At 53.3% G+C, this 13,641-nt stretch overlaps 4 protein-coding genes across 4 annotated transcripts; 2 read left to right on the top strand and 2 right to left on the bottom strand.

Moving 5' to 3' along the window:
* Positions 1-253: 253 nt before the first annotated feature.
* On the bottom strand, positions 254-2,867 carry QC762_202900 (uncharacterized protein). Its single transcript, XM_062887177.1, has 3 exons — positions 1,954-2,867; positions 1,819-1,885; positions 254-1,727 (listed from the first exon to the last, which is right to left on the bottom strand). Exons 1-3 carry the CDS (start codon positions 2,222-2,224, stop codon positions 563-565), a joined length of 1,503 nt encoding a protein of 500 aa, XP_062746968.1. The 5' UTR covers positions 2,225-2,867; the 3' UTR covers positions 254-562.
* A 1,671-nt stretch (positions 2,868-4,538) lies between these two features.
* Positions 4,539-8,539, bottom strand: QC762_202890 (uncharacterized protein; the record flags this gene model as incomplete). Its single annotated transcript, XM_062887176.1, has 3 exons — positions 7,594-8,539; positions 7,193-7,532; positions 4,539-7,140 (listed from the first exon to the last, which is right to left on the bottom strand). The coding sequence occupies exons 1-3, from the start codon at positions 7,736-7,738 to the stop codon at positions 4,539-4,541; spliced, it is 3,087 nt and encodes a 1,028-aa protein (XP_062746967.1). The 5' UTR covers positions 7,739-8,539.
* Positions 8,540-8,850: 311 nt separating this feature from the next.
* QC762_0033750 (uncharacterized protein) lies at positions 8,851-10,230 on the top strand (the record flags this gene model as incomplete). The annotated part of the gene is made up of 2 exons (XM_062883262.1): positions 8,851-9,808; positions 9,997-10,230. Exons 1-2 carry the CDS (start codon positions 9,725-9,727, stop codon positions 10,228-10,230), a joined length of 318 nt encoding a protein of 105 aa, XP_062746966.1. The 5' UTR covers positions 8,851-9,724.
* A 1,073-nt stretch (positions 10,231-11,303) lies between these two features.
* On the top strand, positions 11,304-12,962 carry QC762_202880 (uncharacterized protein; the record flags this gene model as incomplete). The annotated part of the gene is made up of 1 exon (XM_062887175.1): positions 11,304-12,962. One exon carries the CDS (start codon positions 11,304-11,306, stop codon positions 12,960-12,962), a length of 1,659 nt encoding a protein of 552 aa, XP_062746965.1.
* Between the last annotated feature and the right edge of the window lie 679 nt (positions 12,963-13,641).

The raw sequence follows: 13,641 nt of genomic DNA, 5'->3' as shown, positions 1-13,641 counted from the left end.
GGAACTGTCTGGCTTGGCGGGAGAGCGCTAACTTGATGAGGCATGGCGTGGCTTCGAGCCCTGTTATCGTGAGTAGATATGCAGATATCCGGTGTTCAGAGAAGCTCGGGCCCATCGATTGTCACTGTTGTTAGACACTGGCCAGCGACTCGACAATGGAATCCGGCATCTGGAGCATGGCCTTGTCTTGACACCCCCTGAAGACCTCTGTGTGACTACCAGTCTAATCACATCCTGTTGGTGCATGAAGATGGGCAGTTTGGTTGAGAAGTGGCAACTGTGATGTGATAATATCGTGGCTAAACTCTACAGACAGCATCATCTGGAGCACCTTCATAATACCTGGTAGTATCTCCTGTCTACTCATCCCAGGGAAGAGGTACCGACCCCTTTCTCGCAAATATATACCCATATCCAACCTTATACACTATCCAAGACCCCAACAAAAAACCCGTCATCTCAAAACCCAACTCCAAATGCACCCTATCATCTCAGGGGGCGGGTATTATAGCTCAAAAGCAGTTCAAAACCAAAACCAACAAAAACACGCCCGCTCTCTCCATCATGAGACAGGCACACTCTGCAACCCCAACCCCGTCGCCCCCTTATCCCCCGACCCAGGCCGACTCCCATGTGCTCTCCCATAACCAGGGTGGTGCAGCACCGGTGCCTGTGGTGGGCTCGGCATCTGATAATAAGGATTGTTACTCCCATGCACCATTCCCTCCCCACCCTGTCCATTATACGGACTCTCGACCTCCTTCAACTCATACACCTCATCCCTCTGCTTCCCCTTGTCCTCCACCGGGTACCCATACCGATCATTATTCATCGTCCCATTCGACGGCTTGCTCCTCAAGCTCGCCTCATCCCCTCCCAGCGCAAGCCCGATAGCAATCTCATTCTGTCGCTTCTCGTGCTGCGTATACGTCTGCATAACCATCTTCTCCTGCCCAACCGAAGGCCACTGTGTAAAAGCCGGTGGCGGGGACCCGTGCGCAGGTGACTGTTGCTGTAATAACTGATCCAGTCGTTGGCTGTGCATCTGCTGTGGTGACAACGACGGCCAGTTTGCCGCTACCGTCGCCGACCCTCCTGGTCCAGAAACGGGGCTGTTGTAGGTGCTCGTGTATGGCGAGATATATCGCGGTAGTGTCCGTTCCGTCGCCTCAGTGGCTGCAGAGACAGGGCTCTCATTCTCCCACCCCCTAAGTGGTCGCTGACTAACCGGTGTCTCAAACATGTCACCTCCTCCGCCACCATACCTGTGGTTTGCTTGGGCGTGGCGCTTTTCCAGCTCCCTTAAAAAAGCCCGTCTTCTTCTCTTGCCATTGCAGACAATGAAGAAGCCGGCCAGAACAAGAAGAAGCGCAATGCCACCAAAGGCGATGCCCACCCTAGCGCCGAGGGAGACAGGGCCATAATCTGGTGTTGGGACGCCGACGAGGGTGGTTTCTGGTGGAACGATGGTGACGGTGTTTTCACCAAAGACTTCGCCTTGGATGGCGATGGTATATCCTGGATCTGGTTTCTGTTCGCAAGCAGCCTCGAGGATCCAGAGGTAGTTGTTGAGGAAGAGGCCACGACCTCGCTGTTCACCAACTAGGCATGGTGAGCATCGAGGAATAAAGTTCTCTTCCCATAGGTCACAGAAGCCGTGTGGGGTTCGGCCGGAAGTGTCATTCCTGCGAAACTCCACGGCATCTTCCAGCGGACCGCATGCTGTCCTGAGGCGCTGTCAGCACGGAGGCATACGGGAGGATTGCGGCGTGGCTGCCGGGCAAAGCCCAGGCACACTTAGAGGGGTTGTTGACTTACGATCCGGTGCATGGTGTGCTGTCGCCACTATGCCATAGGCAGGTGTCCATGGCAAATCGAAGGTTGTCTAAGATTTGTTAATATCAGTCTTGCCATATAGGCATGTTGGTGAGAAGGAAAACGGAGGAGACGTACAAAGCAAAGCAGCCTGATCCGACATGGTCCCAGATGTGTAGTTGCTCCTCAGCTGACAATTGATGCAGTTCTCCCATACTATCCCAGCCGCTGTCTTCCCTATGCTGCCCCTATCACAAACAATCTCATCCCGCGCCGTGTGGTCCTGCTGGTTGCTGCAGTGCTTCTCGCATGGTGATCCAGGTGTGCCCAGCAGGGCGTTGGCGGCCAGCGGTGAGGTCGTTACTGTCACCAGAGCCGCGAGGGCAAGGCGAGCAGCAGTGGACGGCATCCTGCCTCAGGTAGCCCTCCTCCACGCGCACGGTTGGAGGAGCAGTGAGGATGATCTCTGACCTGTGGTGATGCGTGGCGTCTGAGTTTATGTGGTTTGGTTGCAGTTGCAGAAATGAACCGCTCGCTGGGTTCTGTCGTCTTTCGTCCGTCGTTATTCGTTTTGGGTACTGGGTATTATGCGGTGCTGTGCGGGGAGGATGCAGCAGCAGCTAGGAACGGGAAGAATAGACGTTTATTGCCGTCCAGATTTTCTGTGTGACATTCCGACCTGCCTCTCTTCTTTCCTGGTGGCACGATGACGGTATTATAGAGTAAAACAGAGGAGAAACGCGCTTCGATCTTCGGGATGTCAGGTTAAGCGCGCACTTTTGTCTGGATGGGTCCCTGGAGGAAAAGAGACTGGAAGCTTGTGCTTTTGCAGATGTGACAGTGACGAGACTTGGACTGTTGGTGGTGAAGGGAAACAACAGCACAAACACAGACAACAGCCACCGAGCTGGACACACCTCCCACTCATCAGACTCAGCCGTCAACCACCTCCGGGGTCCTGTTCAACGCATTAAAAGGGTGGCCCATGGTGGCGGGCGGGGGTTCAACCTCTATGGTTGGTGTGATTGGGGGTTGTCTTGCACCGTTTGAAAATGCTCACAGAGTGATCGTCACTCTCTCAGAGATGCCAAAGCCGCTGTGCCGTCCCAAGGTCGCACACTAGCAATGCATGTGCTCAGCAGCATTGACCATTCACAGCCCAGAAGTGGTCACTGCCCATGCAAGGGCCCCTGCGAGTTCAACCAACCCGCCCGTCGTGATTGGCAAACCGCTCTTTTACCCGTGGCCCACTCTTTTCCCGATAGGGAACCAGCTGAAAGTTGTTCTCTCTCGATAAACTTTGGCCCCCAAGAACCCAACCATCTCTCTCACACATTCTCTCAATCCGGTGAGCACTTCACCACCAATCCACTTGGCCGTCCATTCATCCACTGGCAGGCCCGCATCTCTCGGGCCCAGCAACATGACATCAACTGACATCTGCTGTGTTGTGCTGGTAATGACAATCTGTGTCTCCGTCTCCTCTTGTGCATCATCTTACCTGTCCCTACAGTACCTATCCCATCCCCACCAAAGCAAGCCATTCATCATCCGCAGCTCCATCATCATGCATGCAGCGCATCAACCACTGCACACTGTCAAATAGATTGATTTTCCTTGGTTATCCATCTGTTGGTTCCCCCCTTCCCAATCCCCCCATCCTGCCCAATAGAACATGCACCACCTTGGGGAATTTCCCAATCAAAGCGGCAAAACCAAACTGTCGGGTTTTCCCCCCTTTTCTTCTCGCTGCCGAACTTCCGTCTGTGCTCTTTTCAGGGGAAAAAGAGGCTGGATTTCTGTGTGATGGCTGTGACGGTGACGGTCATGAGACAGATCAGACAAATGAGGGGATGGCGCTTGAAAGCGACACAACACATTCCCATAATTACAGCACAATGCAGTGTGAAGGTCTGTACATTAGGTAGGTGAGAATGTTGAGAGATCTCGGCAGTTTCGGCCTGCCTTGGTGATACTTAGTCCTCATGTCAGCGGTCAAGTAAACAAGATCTTGGTTTGTCAACAACTGCTCAAGATCAGATAGGTATTGTATGCAACAAGATCACAGGACGCTGCTTGCTTCAAAAACTGCCGAACATTACTTGGCCTCGGTGCGGTTGGCTGTTCACACTTATCGCTCTTTCTCCCACGATGATGATAAGACCTGGTTGGTTGGTATCCGATGTACCTATGATGTGCTTGCCAACCTACATAGCAAGCCATAGAGACCCCCTTTTTGCAGCCCACCACACCCATTCTTTCGGCCCGCTGTTGCTGAAGGAGAGGGCCAGAGCATGCCACTGGATCCTTCTTATCTGTGGTCTGGAGCTGTCTTTTTTTTTTTTTTTTGCCAAACCGAGAGAGGGTGACATTAACAATATGATGCTGACTTTGCTTTTTGTTGGGTGTTGCACAAGCACTATAAAAGTGGTATTGTCGTGATGAAGGGCAGAGCCTTGCCGGCATTTGCTATCAATGACATAGCTGTCGAAACTCAAGTTTGACATTGCCTTACTTGCCATTTTTACCAGTGGTCGCATCTCGATCTGGAGAATTTGATGGATGAATGGACGTTCTTCGAACAATTCACATTTCTGGCAAAGACAGCTCGAAATCACCTAAACTCGATGCTAAAACACTTCAAGGCTACATAATCCGCAAACAAATCCAGCGCTATCTCTCCCATGGTATCAACCCCTCAAAAATAATTTCATAAATCATCCTCAAACCCTCCCCCTCCTCCCCCTCCTCCCCTCCCACTCCTCATTCAACAAACTCCTCTTACTCCCCTCCCAACCGTCCCACTCCCCATGACGATACCCATACTCAAACTCCTCATACTCCTCCCCCACCGGCGAAATCGCCATCCCCATCCCCATCATCTTGGGCGTCTCCGGACTGTGATCATAGTCCACCGTCACCACGGACAGATTCGACAAAGTCCCAGCCGGTTTAATGATATCCTCCGGCGAAGGGGGAAAAGGCCAGTTAGGCAGCGCGGCGTAATCTATGCTTGGTTTGTGCTGTCGATAACTGCCGTCCTGTTGCTGTTCCGGCCGCTTGTCTTGCAAATTTTGGCAACTTTGTCGCGGTAGGGATATGCCATATCGTAGACTGTTCTGCTGTAGCAAAACCCTATGCCTCGAACCCGACCTCTCAACCTCCATTCCTGCCCCCCTCACCCGCCCAGGTTGGCGACCACGGCTTACACTCCGGTATCTGGACCCAACCTTCCCTCGGGCGTGAGCTTGCTCTTCCTCCTCCTCAACATCAGAAACATCATCCCCTATCATCACAACATTCCTCAACCGCGACGACTGCCTCCTCACCCCACCACCACCACCACCACCACCACTACCAAGGACCTGCATACCACCCCCCCTCGCCTGCTGCTGCCCCTGCTCCCAATCATAATTCTCCATCGAGCTATAAATCTGCCTCGACCGACTCGCATTCCGCGATTTGGGCGAGCTAGGCCTCTCCGCACCAAAATCCTGCGCAGCACTGGAGTTGCTCAACGCTGACTTTGGGTGTATCTTGAAACTAGCCAACACAGAGGAGAGGTCTGCCCAATCTTGGGAGTGGGAAGGGGATGGGTGTTCCTCGTTGAGGGGAGGGAGGGTCTGTTCGTGTTTCCAGTGCCAATCGGGGGGTTCTTCGTCTATGGGGGTGGGGGTGTGGTCTTCTTCTTCTTCTTCTTCTTCTTCTTCTTCTTCTTCTGCGGGGGTGGTGATGGTGGCTGGTTGGGGGGCATTCTGTGGCGGGTCGTCTTCTGTCTCGTCAAGGGAGGGCATTGTTTGTTCGTGTTTCCAGTACCAGTCTGGGACCTCGTTGTCGATTGGGGTTGCTACCCAGACGTCCTCTGCTGAGACTTGGCGTGGTCTGGATGATTCTTGTTGTTTTGCTTCTGGCTCGTCCTCTTCAAGCTCCTCTTGTGCTGTTTCGTTGAGGGAGGGTAGCGTTTGCTCGTGTTTCCAGTACCAATCTGGAACTTCATTGTCGATGGGTGTGGCTACCCAGACATCCTCTGCCACGGTGGTACTAGTGGGTTTTGACGGTGCGGCTTGTTCCGGTCTGGGGCTCTCTCCTGTCTCGGTTTGTTCACCTTCTGCTTCTTCGTGGAGTATCTCGTCAAGAGAAGACAACTGTGGCTCGTGCTTCCAGTACCAATTTGGCGGTTCTGTGTCGATCGGTGTGGCATCTCGGACTTTAGAGGCGTCTTGCTGTGTCTTTGCTGGTTCAAGCCCTCCCACCTTCTGGATTGGCTTTGAGGAGCTCCCCGGCGACACCTCTTCCTCCTCTTGTATCGCCTCTTTGACGGCGGAGAGTGAGTGATCGTGCTTCCAGTACCAGTTTGGTGGCTTAGCATCAATGGGTGTCCCCAACCAGCCCTCCTCAACTTCAAACGGTGTTATTGGCGTCATGCAAGCTCCCCCACCAAAAAGAGCTGACTGCGACCCATCTCGGTATTGCCATGGGTAAGGGCTGGCCTTGTCTCGAAACTTCCACGGGGTCGTTGGTATTGATAGCCTCGAAGGACGCGATGCTGCCTTCAGGTCCGGGCTTGGAGTCCGCGATGATCTTGCTGTGGGAATGGCAATGTCTTCGGCAATGGCGCTGTCGATGAGAGTGAATTCTTCCGCACTCGGTCGCACTGGTGTTACAGGTATCTGCAGTCGAGTAGGTGATCGGGGGTTGCCGGGGCTCTGGGCATCAGGCTCAGCTGGTGCAAGCCAGGGTAACCGAGCAGAAGACGCAGACTTGGGGGTTGCTGATACAGCCTCTATGCGACTGCTAATCGGATGCGATGTTGGTAGCTCTTTGGGCGTCTCCTTGGCCGGTATCTGGATCTCGAGGGCCTGCGCACGGCGCTTGACGGGCTCAGTCTCGACGTCGGTTTCCTCGGCGTAAGGATTCTCGGCCTCGGCCCCTGAGGCATCGGTCAACTTGCTGAGTGGAGGCTGGTCCGTGTCGACCACAAGTAACTCCTTCACTCCACATCCGAGGACCCCATACACGTAAACTTCCCCTCCTCTGATGCCCAAGACGGCACTTGTTCCCGAGTACATCACATCGTCTTCAGCACCAGTCCGGTTGCAAAAGACGACGATAATCTCCTCCTCACTATCCTCCCGGATCAGAGGCTCAAGACGCTGAACCCAGTACACCAGGGCCTCGAGATCCGGCTCGTGAGGCCGACGGGTGTATTGGCTGGGATCCTGTTGAGATTGCCAGGCCATGCTGATTATGACCACATTTGCGTGTGCTTCCATGACGTGAAATCCGAATTCGAAGGCTTCCCATGGTGTTTCCAACTCGTATGGACTAGACACTGTTAGAAATGCCAGGAAGAACTCATTAAAGACAGCAGGCTTACTTTATGTCAGTGCAAATACCCAAAGCAACGTTCCCCAAGCCTTCGACATTGCCCCGAAAGAAACCATCCCGCCCTTGGAGTGCCCAGGTCTCATCGGTATAAAATAGGTGTAGCTTCCGGTAGTTGCCAACAGTATCGCCATCTCGGTTTACGATGAGAGCTGAGTTGTAGTGCTCTGGGTTCGTTGGCCATCTTGCGCTCACGTCCACCTTCTCCGGATACCCTACTACAACGGCGCAATCGTGTTTCAGGGCGGTAGTTCGAGCCCAGAGAGAGCTGATTCCAGAGTCACGACGTTCCAAACAGGGAGAGATGTGTTGTAGCGACTTGAAGTTGTAACCTGGATTTGCCTATCAGCATTTCCGCGCGCCCCCGGAGTAAATAATCTGCAATAAACGTACCTGTAAAGGCAAGTTCCGGCAGTACAAGCAAGTCCAAATCATCAAGATCCCCCGTGCGCGCCTTGTTCAGTACGGCATCAGCCCGGTTGAGGTTGTTGTCGACATCCCCGACCTGAGGCGCAAACTGTAGACAGGCAATCTTCATGGTGGGCAACCTGCGCCGCTATGCCCCTCCTCTCAAATTGGAAAGCCCAAGTCGACCTGGTGGTCACTTCGAATACTGTGTTTTTAAACAACCAAACAAGATCATTGCAGTCCGGCGTCGTCAATCATTGTATTGTGGAATCTGTCGCAAATGGAAGAATATCCCAACCCCTTTCCAAATCACAAGCACCAAGACGGGAAGCAGATTCAGTCCAGCAAGATCTCAACGGAGAGGGGAACAGCAGCAGTGCCCCAAAGGCGCAGGGGGTTGCCGTTCACCACGTGGGGATATATGGTTGCTGCAGACGTGAGCTATTCTGGGCGACCGTTCCGAGCTGGGGAAAACGGTGGAATAGGCTGATGGAAAGAGGGTAGCCAACGGGATAGCTTCCCTAAGCGCCGCCAACCTGCCGAGCAGTTCGGTGTTTTGTAGATGTGACCTTTGACCTTGGTTCAAAGCATGCTGCTGGCTACTGCTGTTGCTCTGTTTGAAGGAAACGGTGTGACACAAAGAGGAGTCCGTTTATGTCTTGCCCAAGATGTCGAGTTGCGGGGAAGAATCACCCAAGCTGAAGGATTCGTTTTGCTTCTTGGTATCTCGCAATTGCCGGAGCAAGACGCCATGGACCCGGCCCTAATGTAGGAACGGTACATGAAACGTATGCAGCGTATCTGTCCATGTCCTACAGGCCACGACATCTTGTACCACATTGCGGGGATTCGAGTCCATCACGACCTGCTGTTCATCCAAAGAAAAAAACTCAAAAGACGCTGTGATGAATCCAAGTAGCTGCTGGTGATAGTGCAGGTGATGATGGAAGAAACATTCAGTGGGGTCTCGGCGTTCCCTCCCGACGTGCATTCTGCGATCAGGACAGCGGACGCTAAATTCGGCTACGCGCCGTGGTGGAATCTGGGCAGATCAAGTGGGGCTAAGTTTTCCGTTTCTTTCATGATTCGATACCCCATTGGTTGGTCGCAAATTGACGGACCGATGCCCGTCAAACGCCAGTGCTGTTGATGTGAGTGATTCGGTCCTTGGCAGCCCGAGACCACCGGCCTCGGCGGGGCCGCTCGGCTCGGAAGCCCTTGGTGGGTCCCGTCCCCCGGTGCCGACGCCGTCGCTCCTCTCTCGTTTCAGCTGAATGCATCTCGACAACCTCAAAACAGCAACCATCTTGGCAATGGGTCTCTACCTGGCCAGCGCTTTACAGCTTCAGGCATCGTGTCAATCCAGTCTGCAAGAAACAGGAGGGAAGTGTCATTTTTATCCTGCTGCAGACAGCAACCTATAGCTGACCGGATATAGATAGCACTTTAATTGGGGTCTGTGCTATGCCACACAAAAGATCTGGTCAGACGGGAGCACGCGAATCTTGCACCAACCTCTGGCCCGCATCGAGACGAGACGTTCATGATCACCAACCCGGCCAAGCCGTCATCTTCAACAGACACTCTGGATGACAGAACACCCTCTCGACCCAGATCCTCGAACTGGTGGCTTTTGCCGCGTGTGGTTCAGTAAGGAGTCGCGGGAGCCACAAACTGTCTGCCCTACCAAAGACAGCCAGATAGCCGAGTGTGAGGCACAGCATCACCCAGCAATGCGCGGTGCTTCCGAAGTCAAAGCAAGGCCAGCCTTTCAGAGGGGCCAGGCTGATTGACTTCCGTCTCCTGTCTCCTGTCTCCTGTCTCCTGCTTGTCGCAGCCGGCAGTTGAAGACGAAACAGCTAGGGGATCACGCCGAAGGATCTCAGCTCAGGCACACGAGGCAATCTCGACTTCATCCCACGCCGCCATGGCAACGAGCAAACACCTACCGATTTGGCGATAACTTCATCATCCCTCGCTCGACAGCTCATCTGCTGTTCTTTTTATATGTTTCGCAATCTCTCGACGTCCTGCTTCTCTCGTGTTCACCATGTCATGAACTAGTGTCAACTTCTCATTTGCGTTGCCATATAGGTGCGCTTCACAAAACACACCGATGATATTAAACTCCGTAGGCAAGGTCCTCTCGGTGTTGATTCCATCATCAGAGTTGAAACTGCGTCGATCGCATATCGTCACCGTAAGGCTTTGTCATACTGTGTCAGGCACCGACTTAAACAGCTCGGCATCACCAAAACGTGCAGGCAAACTAAACCTGTGCGCCCCCCCTCGGCGTGGTTCCCAGTTACACAAGCACTAGATAGACAGTGTTGATTTCAGAACTGATCACCGAGACACCACGAAGCTAACACTGCCCACAACAACCAGGCGCAGTTTGCTCTTCACCCAGAACATCACGGGCACGACTTGGCAACACAACCCCGAAAACCTGGACGAACTGAGGCCAACACACACAAGCCCTTCCCGAACGGGCCGTCTACCGACTTTGGCGCAACCAACTGCAGTGTTTCCCGCGGCTACAGATTTCTTGCATTCCAAAGCACGCAAGAAAGGACAATAGGGACAGGGCTGCCACGAGATCTTGGGTGGTGTTGGCTCTGAATAAGCGCCGAGTGGCCCCCTTTCTGCATGCCAAAATAGGTGCTGCCGGCAAATCAAGGCGTCGAACCCCCCACTCTCCCCAGATATCTTGGGATCTCTAGAACACTCCAGAGTTCCATTGATCTTTTTGTAGATTACCCTTTTTGCCGGTACCGAGCGAGGATATTCTGAGAGAGGAATCATCGCCTGTTCTAAAATCTTCAGCCTCTGCGTCATACTTTCAGAAACCAAGTACAGAGTAACACCGGAGATGGCGTCAGGGGTCGTCTCTCCACATCTGCCCCATGAACTCACTCATCACCAACTCGGGCGGCGGCGAACCTCCGGATTTTCACGCTACATCTTCTGTGCCGCATGAAAATCTTCCAACTCTCTCGGGGTTAGATGTCAGAGTCTGCAGTCAACACCATCATCTTTGTGGAGATATTCGGACATCCAACATACGAGGCAGGATCTTTTGCGGCACAACCTCAATAGTCTTCTGATTTCCCCTCATCAAGCGATGGGCGGCTTCTAGAAGCGCGCTTAAGTAGGCGATTGACGCGTGATGGTGTTGTACAACCAGTTTGAAATATTGATTTCTGGAGGACATCTAGTCCGAAGCACGAGTCCAATAACTCTTGTCTGCCCACCTCCATCATCAAAGGTGCGCGCGCCAGGCGCTTAGAGTTTGCCGCAAACACATATCAGCAAAGACTGCTTCCACCGTGTTTCTACAGCAACTGACATCGGACACACCCAAAGCGTCTACGCCGCTGGATGTGGTCAGCTGTGGTACCACCCTGTTCCCTATTCCCACTTTGGCCCCGGTGTCATGGACCACCCGCAATGGCACTGCCTCTCTTTGCCCACTGCCATGCCGCGTACCTTATGCGGCAGCTTGGAGGGCAAAGGCAGAATTCCTGTCCCTCACAGTTGCAGGACCGAGTCTCCTTTGTAGAACACTCGGACAAGTATATGAGCTGCCGGTTGCCTGCTCTGCTTTTCTATATCTCCTGTTGTTCCCCCAGTTCTCCACCGACAGCCAAAGATGGACTGTGTTTCTTTTGTTCCGATCTCATGGAGCGTCTAAGATGCATGTGGCGTCTCGTCTAAGTCCTGAATCAACGTCCTGTTCTGACCTATCCCATACAACTCGTGTGGTCAGAGCTTTGCGACCGGCACCTACTACGACGACATTGGTTATTCCCCTGAGCCAGTGCTGCGAGTCTCGAACGCCGCCGGTCGACTTTGGACCTAGAACGACACTTTCTACTGTTACTGCCACTTCGGTCACCACGGGAGTCCGAGGTCCATCCAATACCAGCCCTCCCTCTCCCTCGCCACCGACTACTGTGGGGGCCCTGCCAGGGTTTGCCATTGCAGGCATTGTTGTAGGAATCCTCCTGGTTCTCGCCGGTGCTGCCTTTATATTCTTCCTCTGCCGTCGCAGGAAACAACGTCGGAGGGATTCAGGGGCAGCAAGAGAGGCACCCATGTATCACTTTCAGGAATATCAGACCGTCCCGGTCAACCAACCAAGATCATCACCATCACACTCTCCTTCCAACTCCTCCGTGGCTACCGAAGCACTACTCGACTTGGGACTATACGAAAGCGACGACGCCAATGAATACACGTACGGGCCAGTAACACCTCCCCAACCCCAATACGTGGAGCACGAAATGGTACAAATTAGAAAGGCAACGCCCTCCCCTAGAGCCGTGGACCGCCGGAGTGTCGACACAGTCTTCGCCCTGTGGTTCTATGCCACCACGGAGCTGGACCGTCGACGATCAAAGGGTTCTTCCAATCTCGCCGAACTCCCTTCTGCTCCTTCTCCACCGGTACCAGCCTTGCCAGCATCACCACCGCCACCCGTCCCAGCTTCAAATCCAGATACAGCCAGTACCAAACGCTCCTCCAAAGCACGAAGAACATACCTCACCCCTGCTGGTACACCATGGGAACCCAGCAAGCCCCCCAAAGCACCCCTTCCCCCTCCGCCACCGGTCTCGGCTCCCTCAATCTCACCAGCCCCAAGGAAAACATCCAACCCCCGGTTCTCCCTCTTTCCAGCCCCACCAAAGCCACCCCCGAAGAACATCATGAGGAACATCAACTCAAGCCGGTCACCAATCCCCGCCCCATTGAAGATAACACCCCTGACAAACCACCCTCTACGAACACAAAGATCTAAACCTCAACCACAAGCACAACAAAAGCAACCAGAAACGAGACCCCGAGCCCCCTCAACAGGCATGAAATCCGCCCCCCTCCCCTCCAACAAACCCCTCCCTCTATCACCCCCCATCACCTCAGAAACCAGACCTCCCCAACCCCAACACCGACCCCGCGCCCGGTCTTCCCAATCCCGTCTTGGACGAGTCGGGCTTGGCCTTCAAACAGAAGGCATGGTCAACATCCCACTCAACAACCCCAGTCCGTCCAACCGTCGGCCAGGAACATCACTTTCTTCCTGCCCGTTTGGTGGGGGAAGACAACAACAAGCCCAGGAAGCACCCCGACCCGGGACGTCGCTAGGCACAACAACCAGACCTCGCACTCCTGGCACCGCTCCCGCTACCTCGACAAGATTCAACGAGGGCTTGCTGACGCCTCCTATGGGCCAAGGGGCATTCCCTCCTCCGCCGGGAGCGAGTCACAAGACTAGGAGGTCACTTCCTGGGACGAGCGGGAGCAAGTGGTTTGGCGGGTTTGGGGGGTGGAGGAGTCCAAAGTATATTTCTTAATTTGTTTTCACTATCCTGTTGTCCTCACTTACGACTTTATCTTTGTTATGAGATAGATCTCGCATTTTTTCACCATAACGACCAGATTTTAGTTTTTTCTCTTCTTTGGTGTAACTATTGTATATTAACAGACTGTATAATATCATGTATTACGGCTGTACCTATAGGTAAACGATGGAAAGCATGGAAAAAAAGGGGGGGGGGCGTTCATGGTGGCAGTTGTCAGTCGTTTAGTTTCTTGATTTTTGTCTTTGGATCATGGGAAAGAGGAGGCACGCACGGTCGTTCTGCATAAGATACATGGGGATGAACATGGGGGAGGGGCATTGGTTTAAGGAGCATGGAGACAGTAGCATGAATATTGGGTTTTGGGACCAGGGCATTAGGGGCAGGAGCATAATCATAACATAACCGGATCGGGGGGCACAGATCCAAGTCAGGAGGCCAACTGTATTTGAACAGCATTTCTATCATCAACCGAACAGATCGCTATACACAAATATCCCTATGAAAAGAACACCCTTACCTCGCCCTTTTTTTATAATCCGTTTTTGAGTTCAGGTGATTCCCTACAATTAATTCACCTGCCCCCTACAACCAACTACAGAAATCGTACAGTTGATTGACCACCGCAGTTCCGCAACAAAAGACACATAGAGAAGAAGAACCACCACTTTAC

This window comes from Podospora pseudocomata (genome assembly GCF_035222375.1).
Source record: "Podospora pseudocomata strain CBS 415.72m chromosome 2 map unlocalized CBS415.72m_2, whole genome shotgun sequence".
Classification (NCBI taxonomy): Eukaryota; Fungi; Ascomycota; class Sordariomycetes; order Sordariales; family Podosporaceae; genus Podospora; species Podospora pseudocomata.
The sequence above is the reverse complement of the archived record's forward strand: the minus strand, read 5'-3'. Positions and strand labels throughout refer to the sequence as shown.

Excerpts from the sequence above, each read along its gene's own strand:
- QC762_202900 (XM_062887177.1), bottom strand. The coding sequence starts at position 2,224 with ATGCCGTCCACTGCTGCTCGCCTTGCCCTCGCGGCTCTGGTGACAGTA. Across the intron at positions 1,886-1,953 it reads GGATCAGGCTGCTTTGCTTT|ACAACCTTCGATTTGCCATG; the intron begins GTACGTCTCCTC and ends AACAAATCTTAG. Across the intron at positions 1,728-1,818 it reads AGCACACCATGCACCGGATC|GACAGCATGCGGTCCGCTGG; the intron begins GTAAGTCAACAA and ends ACAGCGCCTCAG.